This window comes from Rhineura floridana, chromosome 13 (genome assembly GCF_030035675.1).
Source record: "Rhineura floridana isolate rRhiFlo1 chromosome 13, rRhiFlo1.hap2, whole genome shotgun sequence".
In the NCBI taxonomy this organism is placed as follows: Eukaryota; Metazoa; Chordata; class Lepidosauria; order Squamata; family Rhineuridae; genus Rhineura; species Rhineura floridana.
In genome coordinates, this window is record NC_084492.1 from 2,458,516 (window position 1) to 2,478,264 (window position 19,749).

Sequence of the window (19,749 nt, forward strand, 5' to 3'; positions counted from 1 at the left end):
GCGCATCCCCGCCCACAGGTCGGTGCGGGCTATGGGGCGAGGGGGCGCTGGCCATGCAGGGAAGAAAGGGGAGAGGGACGCTGGCTTTTTAAACGGGGATCAGGGTCAAAAGTTGGGGGGTCGTCTTATACGCCCAGTTGTCTTATACGCCGGAATATACGGTAGTCTTGTTTTTAAAAAGGTACCTAAGAAACCTTAATAATAACAACTAAAATTCACAAATAGCACAATCTTACCAAAAGAGACGTCCCCAAAATTGAGGGATGGGACATTGAAATGAAATGTCGGTCCAATGACGCAGCCCCTGAGAGAGAAAACACAGAGAATAAGGTAGCAAAATGGGTCAAAAGCCAATGCTGCTTTCATAACAGGGCTCCTGCTGGGAGGAAGGGTGGGATATAAATCAAATAATAAATAAATAAACAACATGACAGAGAAAAATGGACTTTGGTTTAAATAGTTAGCAGAACTTCTAGGGCCTAAGCCTCCTACACTGTCTTTGTAACTCTCAAGCCTGGATGCCAGAGGAAAGGGAGGGAGTTATGCTTGAATTGTTACAGAATACAAAATCTAACGTCAGACTCACTCAAATGTAAAGTTTTTCTGTCCCTGAGGGATACATGGATACACCCTCATCTGTGTCACAGACTGTAGCCCAAGACAGCAGCAAAGACCTAAGACCATCCTTATCTGCATAGCCCCTTCTTGAACTGTGTTCCTTGATCATACTCAAATGTGATGGAACTCAGGAAGTGTTTGTCAGTATAGCTTTCTGTGCTCTTATCTCTGTGAAAAATGTTTTCTTTTTAAATGTCAGTTTTAATGCCAAACTTCACTAAGGATAAGCATGAAGCTCATTGACATAGTTTCTCTAGCTTACCTAATCACTAAGCTCACAGGCTGGGGAGATCCATTCACATTGAATCTGAACTCTTCATAGAAATGTCCCAGGATGGTAGAGCTGAAGGTGATCTGAATGGCTTGATGACCACCTGGCTCAATGATTCCTTCACTGGGCTGAAATGTAAAGCAGGAGCCCAGGGCTGTGGATGGCCACATCAGGTTGAAGAGGGCATCGATAGCTCCTTTGTTAGAGAGGATGGCCTGCAGCAGAGAAGGGAAGAAGATGAGGACAGGGAGGAACAATGCTTATCTCAAAGCAGCAACTGATTGGTGCTCCTGCTTGGAGCTGAAGAAAACACTTTATTTCACAGAAGCAAAAACCACATGTACTGTATCAGCAGTGGACACTTTTGTAATATTGGAAATTATTTATGAATATACAGATCGAGCATAAGTGGAGGCACAGCTTAAGTGCTCCAACAGGCAGCTGGTCCCACGTCAGATTAGTCAGCACCCCAAAATGCTGTTACTTGTCAGTGCCCCAACTCAGCTCTTTAACTCTCTTACTCTGTCTTAGGACCTAACTACACATCACACTGATGACATAATTAGTAACCACACTGTGCATTTTAAAAAAATTAAATTCTAGGCACATGGGGGGTGATTACAATGGGCCCCACAGCATACAATGAAAGGATGTTTAAGCCTTCCTCCCCAATCTGGATAAAAATTGCTTTCCCCACCACATAGGGGAGGACTTCCACTGGCACCATTGGGAGGGTTTCCCCAATGGCAATTGCCTTGCTTGACCTCCTTTCCTTGTGTACTGTAGTGCTGATCAGAATCCCAACCTGGTACATGATATTTAAACAAACAAATAAAATATTAAAACTCTTGAAATGGTTGCTAATCACTGCATCAATATAACATGCAGTTAGGGGCTTAGCCTTTCTTGAAAACTGCTGTTTCTGACTGCCATTTCCATTGTTACCCTTCATCACAGATGTCTAGATTACATCATCCTTGGCTAGGAATGGAGGAGGTTGGCTTCTATGAGCCAACAGTAGATAAAGAGTGCTGGACTTTAGAGCTAGGAGCTGAGTTCAAATCTATACTCAGCAACGCTGCTGACTGGATGGCCTTGGATAGCCAGTTTCTCTTAGCCTAAGCAACCTTCAGAGGATAAAATGATATAATTTCCCTGAGCTCATAGGAGGAAGGCACTGCACAGCTCTGACTAATAACAGGACTCACCTCATAACTGTGGGCTGATCCAACAAAAATTTTCCCAACATCCAGCTGGTCATAGTTGAAAAGCAGCTTGGGGGCCATGGCTTCCCCTTTGATGCGCAGAGGCAGCCTGGTCTCACGGCCTAAGGAGATGATAACCCACCTTTAGGATATGAACTTAATATACTAATTGGAAAGGCACGCTAAAACACAAAAAGGGAAACTGGCCTGACAGAAACAGAAGAGACAACATCTAAGAACGTAAGAACGCAAGAAGAGCCTGCTGGATCAGGCCACTGGCCCATCTAGTCCAGCATCCTGTTCTCACAGTGGCCAACCAGACGCCCATGGGAAGCCCACAAGCAGGACTTGAGGGCAAGAGCAGCACCCTCCCCTCCTGCAGTTACTCCTCCTGTGGCAACTGATTTTCAGAAGCACACTGCATCTGACTAGGGTGGCAGAGCACAGCCATCATGGCTAGTAGCAACTGATGGCCTTTCCCTCCATGAATTTGTCTAATCCTCATTTAAAGCCATCCAAGTTGGTGGCCGTCACTGCCTCTTGTGGGAGCGAATTCCACAGTTTAACGATGCGCTGAGTGAAGAATTTCTTTTGTCTGTCCTGAATCTTCCAACATTCAGTTTCATTGAATACCCATGAGCTCTAGTATTATGAGGGGGAGAAAAACTTTTATCTATCTACTTTCTCAATGCTATTCATAATTTTATACATTTCTATCATGTCACCTCTAACTCGCCTTTTCTCTAAACTTCAAACGCCCCAAATGCTGCAACCTTTCCTCATAGGGGAGTCACTCCATCCCCTTGATCATTCTGGTGGCCCTTTTTTGAAACTTTTCCAACTGCACAATATTCATTTTGAGGTGACACATCAAAAACTATACACAGTATTCCAAAAGCTGTAAACCACCCAGATAGCTTCGGCTATGGGGCAGTATATAAATGTAATAAATAAATAAATAAATAAAAGCAGCTGCACCGTAGACGTATACAACTGCATTATAATATCAACAGTTTTATTTTCAATACCTTTCCTAATGATCCTTAACATGGAATCTTCCTTTTTCACAGCTGCCGCACACTCAGTCAACATCTTTATTGCACTATCCAGTGAGGCCCCAAGATCTCATTCCTGGTCAGTCACTGCCATTTCACTCCCCATGACCATATATGTGAAATTAAGATATTTTGTTCCAGTATGCATAACTTTACACTTGTTTACATTGAACTGCATTTGCCATTTTACCACCCATTCACTTAGTTTAGGGAGGTCCTTTTGGAGCTCTTCACAATCACTTTTTGTTTAACAATCCTGAACAATTTAGTATCATCAGCAAACTTGGCCACCTCAGTCCTCACCCCTAACTCTAGATCCTTTGTGAACAAGTTAAAAAGCCAAGGTCCGAATACAGATCCTTGGAAGACTCCACTTTCTACAGCCCTCCATTGGGAGAACTGTCCATTTATTTCTACTTAATTCCTGATCCACAACAGGGCCTCTCCTCTTATTCCATGACTGCTAAGCTTACTCGGGAGTCTTTGGTGAGGTACCTTATTGAAATCTTTTTGAAAGTCCAAGTACTCTATGTCCACTGGATTACCTCTATCAATATGCTTGTTGACACTCTCAAAGAATTCTAATAGGTTAGTGAGACAGGACTTTCCCTTGCAGAAGCCATGCTGACTCTGTTTCAGCAGGGCTTGTTCTTCCATATGCTTGGTTAATTTGTCTTTAATAGTACTTCCTACCACTTTTCCCAGGACAGAAGTTAAGCTAACCGGCCTGCAATTTCTGGGATCTCTGTTTAAAGACTGGAATTGCATTGGCCACTTTCTAGCGTTCAGGTACAGAGGTGATCTGAGAGATAAGTTACATATTTTAGTTAGAAGATCAGGAATTTCACATTTTAATTGAGGTGTCACGTTAAAATGATGAAACTGAGGTTATCATACTTTGGACACATAATGAGAAGATATGATTCACTAGAAAAGACAATAATGCTGGGGAAAACAGAAAGGAGTAGAAAAAGAGGAAGACCAAACAAGAGATGGCTGGATTCTATAAAGGAAGCCACAGACCTGAACTTACAAGATCTGAACTGAGTGGTTGATAACAGATGCTATTGGAGGTCGCTGATTCATAGGGTCGCCATAAGTCAAAATCGACTTGAAGGCACATAACAACAAGCCCATATTGGAACCTTCAGTTGGTACAGAATTCTGTAAACCACTTCTCAGATCACTGGGAGCACATTAAACTAGAACTGACATTTATCTTCAACAGCTTGCACCCTGAATAATTTAGTGCAGTCTTCCCCAGCCTGGTGCCCTCCAGATGTTTTCAACAACTCTCACCAGCCCTATCACCTGCATCATCATACAGCCATTCTGATGGGAGTTGTAGTCCAAAACCATCTGGTGGGCACCAGCTTGGAGAAAGGAAGAGGTTACCTGCTCTTATGTCTTGTCATAACCCCTTTGCTTGGATCTACTAAGAATGTCCTCATAGGAAAGGGTACATGGAGAGGCATCCCTGAAGATTCACTCTTTGAGAAGCATCAGATCTTTGTATTGGCCTATATTTTAGCTAAGGCCAGGGTTACGACTTTAATTTAGTGGTTTAATGCTGGCATTGTCCTTTGAGCCCCTGCTGAATGACACTGAAATGCTTTTCTCCCTCTTATTGAACATTGCCAGTTTTCATGTCTGATTCATGCCCTTTGTAAACAGCAAAAGGGGATTATCTCTTGGTCACTTAGGAGCAGAGCTTGGAAAAGTTACTTTTTTGAACTACAACTCCCATCAGCCCAATCCAGTGGCCATGCTGGCTGGGGCTGATGGGAGTTGTAGTTCAAAAAAGTAACTTTTCCAAGTTCTGCTTAGGAGAAAGTTCCCTTGGTAGGTATGGCTGCTGCTATTTAGGCCCATAATACTAGTCTTTCCTGGGTAGCTATGTGGTTTGTGGGAGGGCTCAGTTGCTTTGTGAAAGAGAATCAACATGCACTGCAGACAGAAAAAGATTAAAAATGGTAACAGTCAGAAACCAGAGGGCAGTGATGGCTTAGTGGGGGAGCAAACATCCCATGTCCCCACACTTTAGGGACTCCAAAAACTTGTACAAAATCCTGCCTGCCTCCTTTATAGTCAGTCAGTCAGTAGCAGCCTGCCTTGTTTTTAACTTAGCAGCATTTCAGGCAGGCAAGTCCCTCCCTACAAAAACACAGGCCCTGAAGCCAGGCCCATCACAACAGGAGTCTGCTAGCTCCTTGACCAGGAGCTGTCCTTATGCCTTTTTTCTGCCTATGCCCAACTACCCAGTTCACTCAGGGTATCAGGAGGAGGCAGCAGCCATTCTGTTTTAGAAAGAGGAGAAAGGAGATGAGACTCACAACGTCACAGATACTGATTCATAATGCAACCTTAGCAGAGTGGAGAAAAATATTGTCCTTCAGCCTTTTCCACTGGCTCTAACTAGAAGCTGGAGAAGCAGTGCCAGGTGCAGCACTGGAAGGTAACTCAGTTGTTGCACAGAGTATCTGCTTAAGGCAGAGAAAATGCTGGGGCTCCTCCCCCATCCCAAATTCCTTGTGCAAAGAATACTTCAGGCTGCAACTTCCTTAACAGCAAATCCTACTGAATATATATAGTAAGACATTTCTAACTAAACATGCATAGGACCATTTTACCTCTCTTTTCCTCTGATTAGTATGTGGAGCAGTGGGTTTTAGGTAAGGGGGCATGAGGCAGAATTCATAGAATCATAGAATAGTAGAGTTGGAAGGGGCCTATAAGGCCATCAATCCAACCCACTGCTCAATGCAATAATCCAAATCAAAGCATTCCCGACAAAATTGTTACAACAGCATGTAGGATTTTATTTTGTTGCAGTAATTGTCCTGGCCGAACTCGAGGAACTCAGACATAGTTGCAGCTGTAGCTGTTCTTTTATTGAAGTAATAGAAAGTTTCCGTTCAGAAAGCTTCATGTATCTACCTACGGCTTACTTAGAACTCAGCATCCCTCTCTAACTAACTAGGCACAACTTGGCAGCATAAAGACATTGACTCAGCCACTAATCCTCCCCCTTCACCCAGCGTAAGTACAGCTGGGTTCCCCCCCACTTGCATGTACCCAGAGTCACAGTTGGAGGTGGGTGCGTAATCACGAACTCCTCCTGAGCTGGGTTTGTTGAATTTCCCACTGCATCCGCCTCCTGGAAGGAGATCAGTCCTGTCCTCTCCCTCTATGGGGGGAGAACTGTCTGGCGGCGGCAGCAGCAGAGGAGGAGTAAAGGGCTGGTCCAGGGGTCCCTCTTGGGGGTGTCTGGGACAGCTGGAGATGGCCTGTCAATGCCTGGAGTGGGGGCAACGCCTGGAGCGGGGGCAGCAACTGGAGCAGAGGCTGCTTTGACGTCCCACCCTTCACTGGGTCCTTTCCCAGCTGAGACATCCCACTCCAAGTCTTCCTTCCCCCTCCTGTGCATGGGTCCACCCCCACCTAGCATGGCTCACAACATTATTTATTAATTTTATTTATTTGTTTATTATTTGATTTATATCCCCCCTTCCTCACAGCAGGAGCCCAGGGCGGCAAACAGAAACGCTAAAAACTCTTTAAAACATCATAAAAAGACCTTAAAATACATTAAAACAAACCAATGTTAAAAATATTTTTTAAAGCTTTAAAAACATATTTTTTTAAAAAAAGAGTTAAAAACATATTATTAAAGAAAACGTATTAAAAGCAATTCTAACATTATCCCCCCTCTATGCTGCATCCCTCGCCACCCAGGTGGCCTCGGCTTGTCAGGGTATTCGTCATGGAATTTTCTCACCAAGCCTGGTGCATGGACATTGGACGCTTTCTCCCAGAATCATTCCTCCAGTCCATAGTCTTTCCAGTGGATGAAATGCTATAAATTCCCTCCACGTTGGCAGGAGTCCAGGATCTGTTCCACTTTGTATTCTTCCTCTTCATTGACAATGATCAACAGTGGAGTGGGTGTCAGATGCCTGGTAGGGGCTTGGAGTTTCCTCTAAAGTTAGCAAGGACCAGTGGAATACCGGGTGTATCTTCATGGAAGCAGGCAAGCGAAGCTGGAACACAACAGGATTGATCTGAGCCTCTACTTCGAAGGGTCTCACTCTCCTAGCTTCCAGCCTATGGAAAGATGCCCTCACGGACAGATGACTCAACAGCCATACCCTATCCCCCACCTGTATTTGAGGGCTGGCCTGTTGGTGTTGGTCAGCTACTCTCTTGTAAGTGGCCTTAGCTTTTGCCAGCTGCTCTTGTAGCAGCTGGGGAAATGCCTGCACCTCTTGAACAAACTCTGCTGCCGCTAGTACTACCAGGGAGGAGGTAGGTGTGGGGGAAGGCTCGAAGGTTGTAGCCAAAGTTTGCAAAAAAGGGAGTTTGCTGGGTAGAGGCATGAATCGAGTTATTGTAAAACTCAGCCACACAGACATCTAATTGTCCTGCTGGTAGTTCACATAGCAGCAGAGGTATTGCTCCAGGGTGGCATTCACTTTCTCAGTTTACCCATCTGTCTCGGGGTGGTATGATGACGACAGTTATAGTTCGCTCTGCAAGAGCTGCCACAAGGTATGCCAGAACTGGGTCGTGAACTGGGGCCCCTGGTCCGAGACGAGTCTGGTTGGGAGCCCATGTAGCGGGAACATGAAAAATTGTTGAATGAATAATCGTGCTGCATCTCAGGCGGTTGGAATGCTGGCACAAGGAACAAAATGGGCCATCTTGCTAAAGGCATCCATCACCACCAGGACAGTGGTTTCCCCTGAGAGGGGTAAGTTCATAATGAAGTCCAGGATGACCATCTGCCAAGGACCCTCAGGCATGGGGAGTGGCTGGGCACCCCATGGCATGCTTGGCTCTCAGGCAAGTAGAGCAGGAGTGGATGTATTTCTTGATGTCATGCTTCATTCTTGGCCACCAGAAATCTTGTGCCACTGCCTGCAAGGTTTTGAACACCCCAAAATGGTGTGCTGTTGGAACGTCATGGCATTGGCGTAGGACTTTGGCCCATAAATCTCCTGGAGGAACGTAAATGGCTTCTAAGTGATGGACCAGCCCTCCCCTCTGGGTGAAGCCCAGGGGGCAGTCTTGTGGGGGCTGCTGTAGCTCTTGCGCTCACACCTGGGCAAATGGGTCTTGCTCCTGTGTTGTACACAATTCCTCAACCCATGGATCGGGACAGGCCACTGCTACCATCTTGTCTAGGGGGGTGATGTGGCGAAAGGAGGGTTCAGGCTGGGTATCCTGATATTTGGGCTTGTGAGACAGGGCATCAGCCCTGCAGTTTTGTGTCTGGGGAATGCAGTTGATGTGGAAATGAAATCTTGCAAAGAATTGCGCCCAGTGCACTTGCCATTGCTATCTCTGCAACACTGCTCGCACATGAGCTTCATGCTGTGTGGAAGAGTCTTGAGTAGATAAAGATGTCATCTAAATAGACTATCAGGAAACAATCTAAGTAGTCCCGAAAGATGTCGATCATAAAATTTTGGAAGATAGCTGAGGCATTCAATAGACCAAATGGCATGACCAGATACTCGAAGTAGCCATATCGGGTCTTAAAAGCAGTTTTCCACTCATCCACTTCCCAGCTGCGGGCTAGGTTGTAGGCGCCTCACAAGTCCAACTTAGTGTAGATCTTGGTTGTGCACAGTTGTTCCAGCATCTCATTGATAAGGGGGAGTGGGTACCTGTTGGGGATGGTGATCTTATTCAACTCACAGTAATCATGACGGGGGTGGAGCTCCCCACATTTTTTCTTGACAAATAGTAAAGGAGCCCCAGCAGGAGACTTCAAGGGCCGAATAAAGCCCTGCTGCAGGTTGGCATCCATGAAGTCTTGTAATGGAGCCAGCTCTGGCTCTGACAAGGAGTATATACATCCGGAGGGGACTCGGGGGCCCGGGAGCAAGTCTATGGCACAGTCGTAAGGCCTATGAGGGGGCAGCTGGTCAGCCTCCTTCTTGTCAAAGACATCTCAATAGTCCAGGTATTTGGTAGTCAGCACAACCCCCTCAGACTGGGGTGAAGCGGCCACCACTGATATGGGGACCTCCTTAGGCTGCCAGTGTTGTTGGCAATAGTCTGACTGGAATGTGTCAGTGGCTTTGCGACAAATGTAAAGTGATGCATGCCGGGGTAAAAGAATCTTAATTTCACATATACATTCATGGGTCTGAACTGGCGGTGACTGACCAAGAACAAGACCCTGGGACTGTAGTGGATACCTGAATGAAGCTGTTGAACCAGTGTGCTATGGCTGTGAAGAATGAAAATTTCATGTTTTCTAAAGATATTAGAACAGATAATAAAAGAGTCCATTGGCAACTATCTAGATGACAATGCTGTGATTAGTAGGAGCCAGCATGGGTTTGTCAAGAAAAAATCCTGTCAAACTAATCTCATCTCTTTTTTTGATTGGGTCACTAGCTTAGTAGATGGTGGAAATGCTAGATTTCAGCAAAGCGTTTGACAAAGTCCCCCATGACCTTTTGATTAGCAAACTGGTCAAATGCGGACTACATGGAAATACTGTCAGGTGGATTCACAACTGGTTGGAAAACCGTACTCAAAGAGTGGTCGTCGGTGGCTCTGCTTCGGACTGGAAGGAGGTTTCGAGTGGAGTGCCACAGGGTTCTGTCCTGGGGCCGATACTCTTCAACATTTTTATCAATGACTTAGATGACGGGGTGAAGGGAAGCCTTATGAAGTTTGCAGATGATACAAAACTGGGAGGGATAGCTAACACAATGGAAGACAGGAATAAAATCCAAAGGGACCTGGATAGACTAGAAAATTGGCCTGAAATTAATAAAATGAAATTCAATAAAGACAAATGCAAGATTCTGCATTTAGGCCACAAAAACAAAATGTACGGGTACAGGATGGGAAATATCCGGCTTAGCAGTAGTGCATGTGAGAAGGACCTTGGAATTGTAGTGGATCGCAAGTTGAACATGACCCAGCAGTGTGATGCTGCGGCAAAAAAGGCAAACGCGGGTTTGGGCTGCATAAACAGAGCTATAGTTTCCAGGTCGAGGGAAGTAATAGTCCCACTATATTCTGCATTAGTCAGGCCTCATCTGGAATACTGCGTTCAGTTCTGGGCGCCTCATTTTAAGAAAGATATAGACAAGTTGGAGCGGGTTCAGAAGAGGGTGACGAGGATGATAGCTGGTATGGAGAACAAGTCTTATGAGGAAAGGTTGAAGGAACTTGGCATGTTCAGTCTGGTGAAGAGAAGGCTGAGGGGTGACATGATTACACTCTTTAAGTACCTGAAGGGCTGTTACACAGAGGAGGGTACAGATTTGTTCTCTGCTGCCCCAAAGGGTAGGACTAGGTCTAATGGTTTTAAGTTGCAGGAGCGTAGATTCAGATTGGACATTAGAAGGAACTTCTTGACAGTAAGGGCAGTTTGGCAATGGAACCGACTGCCTAGGGAGGTGGTGGGATCCCCTTCACTGGATGTCTTCAAGCAGAGGCTGGACAGCTATCTGCGGGAGATGCTCTAGCTGTGGATTTCCTGCTGTGAGCAGGACTCGATGGCCTACAAGGCCCCTTCCAACTCTATGATTCTATGATTCTATGGATCACTAGGAAAACTGAAAATAAAACTGCCAAAACCATAATGCAGATGTACAAACTGATCACACATGGAATACTGTGTACAGTTCTGGTTGCCTCTGCTCAAAAAAAATATTGTACAGCTGGAAAAGGTTCAGAAAAGGGGAACCAAAATGATGAAGGGGATGAAATGGCTCCCCTGTGAGGACAGGATGCAGCATTTGGGGCTTTTTAGTTTAGAGAAAAGGTGAGTAAGATGACATAATAGAAGTGTACAAAATTATGCATGACATGGAGAGAGTGGCTCAAGAAAAGTCATTCTCCTTCTCTCATAACACTAGAGCTCATGGACATCCAATGAAGCTGAATATTGGAAGATTCAGGGCAGACAAAAGAAAGTCCTTCACACAGCGCATAGTTCAGCTGTGGAATTTGCTCCCCATAAGAGGCAGTGATGGCCACCAATTTGGATGGCTTTAAATGAGGATTAGACATCATTTAATTAGGCTATCAATGGCTGCTAGCCATGACAGCTATGCTCTGCCTCAATGGTTCGGAGGCAGTATGCTTCTGAATGCATTGCTGGAAACTGGGGGGGGGTGCCCTTGTGCTCAGGTCCTGCCTGCAGGCTTCCCATGGGCATCTGGTTGGCCACTGTGAGAACAGGTTATTGGACCAGGTGGGCTATTGGCTTGACCCAGCAGGCTATTCTTATGTGCTCATGACTTTGCTTCCACAAAGGCTCATAAAAGTTCATTTCATTATAAATACGTACTAGAGAATTGACTCTTAAATGATTAATCACTATGCTATTATTTATCAGTGAACGGTTTATCATATGTCCCTTCCTATTCATATCATACAACATGCTTTTTAATGTTTTTGTTTGTTTCCTATTTATTTTTTTCACACTTTATTGAAATTAAAATCATACAAATGAGGGAAAATACACAAAAATACACAATCATTCATATACTTAAAACCAAAAATTGGATGGGTGTTCATCTCCATTTGTACCAGGTTAATTAATACAAATACAATATATCCTTTACAACTCCATTATTTTTAATCAATTACCATTTATTTATTATTCCAAACAGAATAATATTTTTCTGGAAGGTGGCAAGACATCATTTGTCTATCCATATATGTTACAACAAGCCACCACACCACAGTGATGTCCTCTAGTGCTGCCTCTCCCCTCATTAAAGTTTGTGAGTCAGCTTCTCCAATGTGGCTGTATACTGTATATGGCCTTTGACCACACATCCACTGTATAATTTGCAACAAAGTTCCATCCCTCAGAAATAGTTAAGCAAGTTGTGATCAACCAAAAAAACCACCAAAGGTTTAAACAAAATATCAGAATTATCCTCACAGAACACGGATAACAAACACAACTTGGGATCCCAAATCAGCCTCTTGCCAATGATAGCCCTGATCTGTGCTAGCACTTCATCCCCAAACACAGCCACCCACCCACTTCCAAAACATATGCCAATATGTGGCTTTGCCTGGGCACTTCTGCCAACATCAGGAGGACCCAGAACCCATTAAGTGAGCTAGCTATGCTGGGGTGTAAAACCATTGATGAATCACTTTTAAAGAGTTCTGTATATAAGCTGATCCAGAGGAGAAGAGAATGGTTGGCCAAATTATGACTCCTGCAGCTGGGTCAAGTTCATCTTCTTGACGGAAACCAGCCACGATTACACTTGCAGCAAGTGCAGATTGGTGGCGCTCCTAGAAGAAAAGGTCAGGGAGCTGCAGCAATGCATAGACACCCTGCAACTTATCAGAGAAGATGAGGACTTCCTCGATAGAACACAAGAGGAATTAAGGGAACGACACAAAGTACAGGAAGAAAGCGACAAGGAATAACAGGACTGCAACAGCAACAAATCCCCGTGGAGGACTGTCACTGTAAGGGCAAGGAAAAACAGGAGGGATTCAGAACTGCTGCAACTAACAAATCGCTTTCAGCGTCTCTCGGCAGACAGCACCCCTGAAGAGCCTCGACAAACTCACCTGCATCAAGAGCCGCTGGCTGCAAAGGAAGACTCCACACCCCAGAAAAAGGAAGCTGATGCAACCACCGCTCGCAGCAAAAAGAGGAGGGTGCTGGTGGTTGGAGACTCGTTGCTCAGGGGGGTAGAGGCACTGGTATGCCAGCCGGACAAAATGAATCGGGAAGTCTGTTGTCTCCCTGGGGCATGCATCCGGGATGTCGCTGACAACCTGCCGAGGCTCATTGGGAAACAAGATAGGTACCCCTTTCTCCTCATCCATGTGGGCACAAACGACACGGCCAGAAACACCTTGGAACAGATCACCTCAGACTATGAGGCTCTGGGTAGGAAGGTCAAGCATTTGGGGGCACAGGTGGTCTTCTCCTCAATTCTTCCCATGAAGGATAGAGGACTACAAAGGGAAAGGAAGATACTGCAGGTCAACGACTGGTTACGCAGATGGTGTCGACGGGAGAGGTTTGGATTCTGGGACCATGGTCTAAGCTTCTTGGAGGGGGGACTGTTGGCAAGAGATGGGCTGCACCTCACGAGGACTGGGAAGAATCTCTTTGGCAGAAGTATGGCAAAACTCATCAAGAGGGCTTTAAACTAAAGCCTCAGGGGGATGGAGATGATAGCTTAAATACCGATCCAAAGACAGTGGGTTGTAAACACAAGGATTTGAAGGGTACAGGAGACACTGGGAGAGAGAAAGGGATGCACGGCAAAGCTCACGGTATATTAACGGAGGAATCCAATCAGGACAGAACAGACTTCTGGTGTCTATATACCAACGCGCGGAGCTTGGGAAACAAGCAAGACGAGCTTGAAGTCTTAGTGCATCAAGGCAAATATGACTTCATAGGGATAACAGAGACTTGGTGGGATGACTCCCATGATTGGAATATAGCCATTCAAGGATATAAACTCTACAGAAAGAATAGAAGCAACAGAAAAGGAGGGGGAGTAGCGTTATACATCAAAGGCAAATACACCTCTATGGAAATCCAAGAGAGCGAACAAAGGGGTCCGGTAGAGACCATTTGGGTAAAAATAAATGGAGAAACAAATAAAACCGACATGGTAGTAGGTGTCTACTACAGACCCCCTGGCCAGGAAGAGGTGGTAGATGAGGCCTTTCTCAAACAAATCTCTGAAATCTCAAGGAGGCAAGAAGTAGTAGTGATGGGGGACTTCAACTACCCGGATATCTGCTGGGAGACAAACTCTGCGAAGCACAAAGCCTCCAACAAATTCCTGATGGGCCTTGCTGATAATTTCCTCTTTCAAAAAGTAGAAGAAGGAACAAGGGGATTGGCAATCCTGGACCTGATCTTAACTAACAGGGACGAATTGGTCACGGGAATTAAAGCGGTCGGTACCTTGGGGGAAAGTGACCACGTAATGCTGGAATTCGTGATTCTGGGGAAAGCCAAAGAAGAATATAGTCAAATATGGACCTTGGATTTCAGGAAAGCCGATTTTAGCAAGCTCAGGGAAAGGATGGGTAGGATCCCGTGGCTAGATAGACTAAAGAAAAAAGGAGCCCAAGAAGCGTGGGAGTTCATGAAGAAGGTATTACAAAAAGAGCAATCGCAAACAATTCCAAAGAGGAAGAAAAACGGAAGACATCGCAAAAAGCCAATGTGGCTACACGGAAGACTGGTGGAGGAGGTCAAAATAAAAAAGAACCTGTATAAAGAATGGAAGGAAGGATGCATCACCAAGGAAGAGTACCGATGAGCGGCTCGGGCTTGCAGGAATAGCGTAAGGAAAGCTAAAACCCAGAATGAGCTGAGGCTGGCGAGGGAAGCAAGGAACAACAAAAAGGGGGTTTTCAGATATGTTTGAAGCAAGAGAAAGACCAAGGAAACAGTGGGACTGCTGCTCAATGGGGATGGCAAAATGTTGACAGATAACAAGGAAAAGGCAGAACTGCTCAATGCCTATTTTGCCTCCGTTTTCTCCCAAAAAGGGAACGCTGTGCAACCTTGCATCTGTAGCAATCTCAGTAAGGGGTCGGGATTGCAGTTCAAGATTGATAAGGAGATAGTCAGGAAACACCTAGTTAACCTAAATGCGTTCAAATCTCCAGGGCCTGATGACCTGCATCCCAGAGTATTGAAGGAACTTGCTGATGTACTCTCGGAACCTCTTGCCATCATCTTTGAGAAATCCTGGAGAACGGGAGAGGTGCAGGAGGATTGGAGAAGGGCAAACGTCGTCCCGCTCTTTAAAAAGGGTAAAAAAGAAGATCTGGGGAATTACAGACCAGTCAGTCTGACTTCAATACCAGGAAAGATATTAGAACAGATAATAAGAGTCCATTGGCAACTATCTAGATGGCAATGCTGTGATTAGTAGGAGCCAGCATGGGTTTGTCAAGAAAAAATCCTGTCAAACTAATCTCATCTCTTTTTTTGATCGGGTCACTAGCTTAGTAGATGGTGGAAATGCTGTAGATGTCATCTATCTAGATTTCAGCAAAGCGTTTGACAAAGTCCCCCATGACCATTTGATTAGCAAACTGGTCAAATGCGGACTACATGGAAGTACTGTCAGGTGGATTCACAACTGGTTGGAAAACCGTACTCAAAGACTGGTTGTCGATGGCTCTGCTTCAGACTGGAAGGAGGTTTCGAGTGGAGTGCCACAGGGTTCTGTCCTGGGGCCGATACTCTTCAACATTTTTATCAATGACTTAGATGATGGGGTGGAGGGAAGCCTTATGAAGTTTGCGGATGATACGAAACTGGGAGGGATAGCTAACACAATGGAAGACAGGAATAAAATCCAAAGGGACCTGGATAGATTAGAAAATAGAGCTGAAATTAATAAAATGAAATTCAATAAAGACAAATGCAAGATTCTGCATTTAGGCCACAAAAACAAAATGCACAGGTACAGGATGGGAAATACCCGGCTTAGCAGTAGTGCGTGTGAGAAGGACCTTGGAATTGTAGTGGATCGCAAGTTGAACATGACCCAGCAGTGTGATGCTGCGGCAAAAAAGGCAAACACGGTTTTGGGATGCATAAACAGAACTATAGTTTCCAGGTCGAGGGAAGTAATAGTCCCACTATATTCTGCATTAGTCAGGCCTCATCTGGAATACTGCGTTCAGTTCTGGGCGCCTCATTTTAAGAAAGATATAGACAAGTTAGAGCGGGTTCAGAAGAGGGCGACGAGGATGATAGCCGGTATGGAGAACAAGTCTTATGAGGAAAGGTTGAAGGAACTTGGCATGTTCAGTCTGGTGAAGAGAAGGCTGAGGGGTGACATGATTGCACTCTTTAAGTACCTGAAGGGCTGTCACATAGAGGAGGGTACAGATTTGTTCTCTGCTGCCCCAAAGGGTAGGACTAGGTCTAATGGTTTTAAGTTGCAGGAGCGTAGATTCAGATTGGACATTAGAAGGAACTTCTTGACAGTAAGGGCAGTTTGGCAATGGAACCGACTGCCTAGGGAGGTGGTGGGATCCCCTTCGCTGGATGTCTTCAAGCAGAGGCTGGACAGCTATTTGCGGGAAATGCTCTAGCTGTGGATTTCCTGCTATGAGCAGGGGGTTGGACTCGATGGCCTACAAGGCCCCTTCCAACTCTATGATTCTATGATTCTAAGTTGGTCTCCCAAGCCCCCCTCCCACACCGCCTTCAGGCTATCAAAGGAAGGAAACTGACTTCTCACCAGCAAATGGTACAAGTCAGAAACCAAACCCTTAGCCCCCAAACCTCATTCATTTACCAGGCACTAAAAAACTGAAAGTGGGTTATTGACCTATGTCACAACAGACCTTTCCTTAATAAATTGTGCTATCTGTCTAATTCAAAGCCAACCCACTCCTGCATCTTAAATCATATCAGTTTACTGATAATGCTGCCCTGGGCTCCTACTGGGAGGAAAGGCAGGATATAAATCAAATATATAAATAAATGAACTGGTTTTCTGGCATAGCACATCCTTGTGGGGGGAAATCTCATAACCTTACCATCCCTGATCTCTTTAGGGCAGCATATAACACCTCCCTATCCAAAGAAATCAGTTGAGAGTGGTGAGACGAAGTAATGCAGAGGGGCGAGGGAGAAGCTTAGCATGCCATCTGTACCAAACTAAAAATATACCACTTGTAAAAGGATTAGGTAGTGGTTTCCACTGCCTTCTTTTGGACACCACTAATAGAAGCACCTCTAATGAAACAAAAGGGTTCTCCATAACCAAGGTTTACTTTGATCATTAATCATTAACAGTAAGGGTTGTCGAAGTTGAAAAGCATCAAAATATAGTTGTAGCCAGGGAAAAACCTCCCCTCCCCCAAAGCTAGATCTAGTGGAAAGGAGATTAGAGGAAAGTCTGCGCCATTTCTTCTGTAAAGCATATTTATTAAACAAATTTTGCCACTTCTGAATATACTTCTCCTGCACCATTATAGGGAGAACTTGGCATGAGAATGAAAGCGTTAGCAAGCCCATCATTTTAAAGGCGGCCAGGCTGTCATGGGTGCCAAGGAGAACCTTTGGCAAGACTGGGAGGAAGAAGAGTGGGTTAATGTCGCCCATCGCCTCACCCCATCTCTGACAACTGACAAGGTTCTCTCTCTCGCACCCAGCCCAGACCTAGCCTTGGAATAGATAGACTGTAGTGAGCTAGAGGAAACAATGATGAGAATCATTTTTCTAAGCCTGCGTTTATCCTTTTGTCAAGGCCACATAGACTAGAGAAGAAAATGCCCTCTGCTTCTAGGAGAAGACTTTGCCTTGCAGCAAAAGCTGGAAAGTACTAGAAAATACTTGGATAAGTCATGTGCCCGCCCACCTCTCTGCATTCCTGTACTGACTTCTAGGGATGGGGTTCGGTAGCTGGTTCTTATCCATTTTAATTCCAACAGTCTGCTTTTCAGTACCAATCCACAATTTTTTGTTCCCAATTGTTTTCACAATTGCCAGTTCATGGGTTTTTTTCCAGCAAAAAAAAAAAAAAGTAATTGCTAACAAAAAATGCTAATGTAAATGCTTATGCTGCAGGCACTTGTTCCACCTTTTTTTTCTATTTAAAGATCAATTAGACAGCTAATCGCCCATCAATTCTGTCTTGTGCCTCATGCTAACTGTTGTGCTTCTTAAGAAGGACTCCCCCCCCATTTTACAATACTTGTTGTTTAGCAGGACCTTTGATTATTAATGGCAATTGTTATCACCTGGACAGAAGATAAGAATGCATAATCTTAGAGGAAAGCTGATTATGAAGACAACAACGTAACATTTTTTGGGGGGGGGGAATTTAAAGCACATGCCAATGACACCCATGACCCACTGCAAGATATCAATGCTGGTCTGAAAACAATGCGGATTATCAGATTATGTCAAAATCCAGTAATCAATTTAGCCAATATTCTCCCCCATCCCTATTGATTTCTGGAATAAAGTTTTGTGTAAAACCCAGGCACCAAGTTCTGAGTCTGCTTCTCTGATTGGGAGCCAGGACACAGCCTACCTAGTATTGAAAGATTAAGAGCTTTTCAAGAATGTATTTCTGATGCTATGGACCGGATCACTGGCAGATAATAACACTGATACCATCTCCCCAAATTACAAGGAATTTGCACTTCTAAGTATTGGAGGCTCGTTAAACAAATCCTTATATTAGAATTCCTTCTAGAAAAAATTACATCTTGAGGGTGAACATTCTAAAACATGGGCTCTGATTTAAAATAATTGATCCCCAACCCCAAAAGGGTTCATTTGGTCTGAGCTCAACTCACACGGAGGAAGAACTTCTGCTAAAACTGCAAGCCTTCTGCGTAATACGAACTTAATCCTTCTCTAGCGGGAGTGGAAGGTGAGGAACAAAATCTGGTGGGCTTTCCAGGGAAGTATCAACCCCTCTGAGAGCAAAGCTATATGCTTCATAGAAGAAAAGCTCCCACTGTGTAAATGGATGCTTTAATTTATAGTCTGTGTGGCACATCCATTTGTTGAACCCTGTGCTTTAGCCCTGTACGAAGTTATTGTTCTCTCTCCGTCTCTCTCTCTTTTACTTAACACTGCATGGGGTTTGCTTGGCAACAGCCACACATGATAATTAGCACAAATTTGTACTAACACACTGCATGTATGTCTGGCAGCTAAAATAGCTGACCCTGTTGTGCTCCCAGACAAGGGAGTTATTTTAACACTGTCCTCCCAATGATTCCACATCATGGGACTGTCATAGCCTTGCAGGGGTGAACACATAGTAATGTCAGGAAGAAGTCAAAGCCCAGAGCAGCAGGGACAAGAGCAGCTAAGGACAAGCACATAACCAAGGTTGAGCAGGTGGGCAAATTCAAAAAGGCAGCAGCCTAGAAGAGTGAGGCACAGCAAGGCATGGGAGTTTCTAGAGCAGTTGCTCCCTCTGATGAGTTGCTCAGACTGTGGAGCCAAGCAGTTATATAAGCCTGGCAGCCAGGCCTCTGTTGGTTCCCAGGATCACTTGGTTCAGCTAGGCAAGTTCAGACTTAGGGCATGTACACACATAGCCTTTGAAACACATGTGGGTCATTTTTTCCTAGAGCACTTTTGTACATAGCTCTTTGCAATTATACACACCTTCGCCCCATAAAGTTTGTTAAAACAGCAGTTGCTATCTGTGCTATGTGTAGGCACTGCTTTACCAACTAAAACACATAAGCCTTCTCCCCTCCCCTCAATTACAGGCATACCCCGCTTATCGTTGCCCCGCTTAACGTTGCCTCGCTATAACGTACATGCTCCATTTGTCCCCATACCCCGCTTAACGTTTGCGCGCTTCGCAATAACGTATACTTTATTGGCATGACGCCGCTGCCATCTAGCGGTGATTGCATGCACTACAAGTGAAGACAATTGCTTCACTTAACGTTTATTTTCGCTTTAAGTGTACTCTTCAGTCCCATTGCGAACGTTAAAGCGGGGTATGCCTGTAGTATTTCCACGCCACCTGAGTGCTGCTGGAAATGATGTAATGCCCTGCTGCAGCTGCACATGCACAGTTCCATGCACAGGCACAGGCCCCAGCTGACAAAGCGTCAA

General features: G+C 44.9%; 1 protein-coding gene across 2 annotated transcripts in view; it reads right to left on the reverse strand.

Annotated features, from left to right (window-relative positions):
• The window catches only part of HYDIN (HYDIN axonemal central pair apparatus protein), a 426,739-nt gene that overhangs the window by 288,400 nt on the left and 118,590 nt on the right, over window positions 1–19,749 (reverse strand). For both annotated transcript variants that reach the window (XM_061594057.1, XM_061594056.1), the window contains exons 10-12: window positions 2,098–2,216; window positions 881–1,104; window positions 237–304 (exon numbers count right to left, since the gene is read on the reverse strand). In XM_061594057.1, coding sequence (XP_061450041.1) covers window positions 237–304; window positions 881–1,104; window positions 2,098–2,216 — 411 coding nt within the window. The remainder of the gene's footprint in view (window positions 1–236; window positions 305–880; window positions 1,105–2,097; window positions 2,217–19,749) is intronic.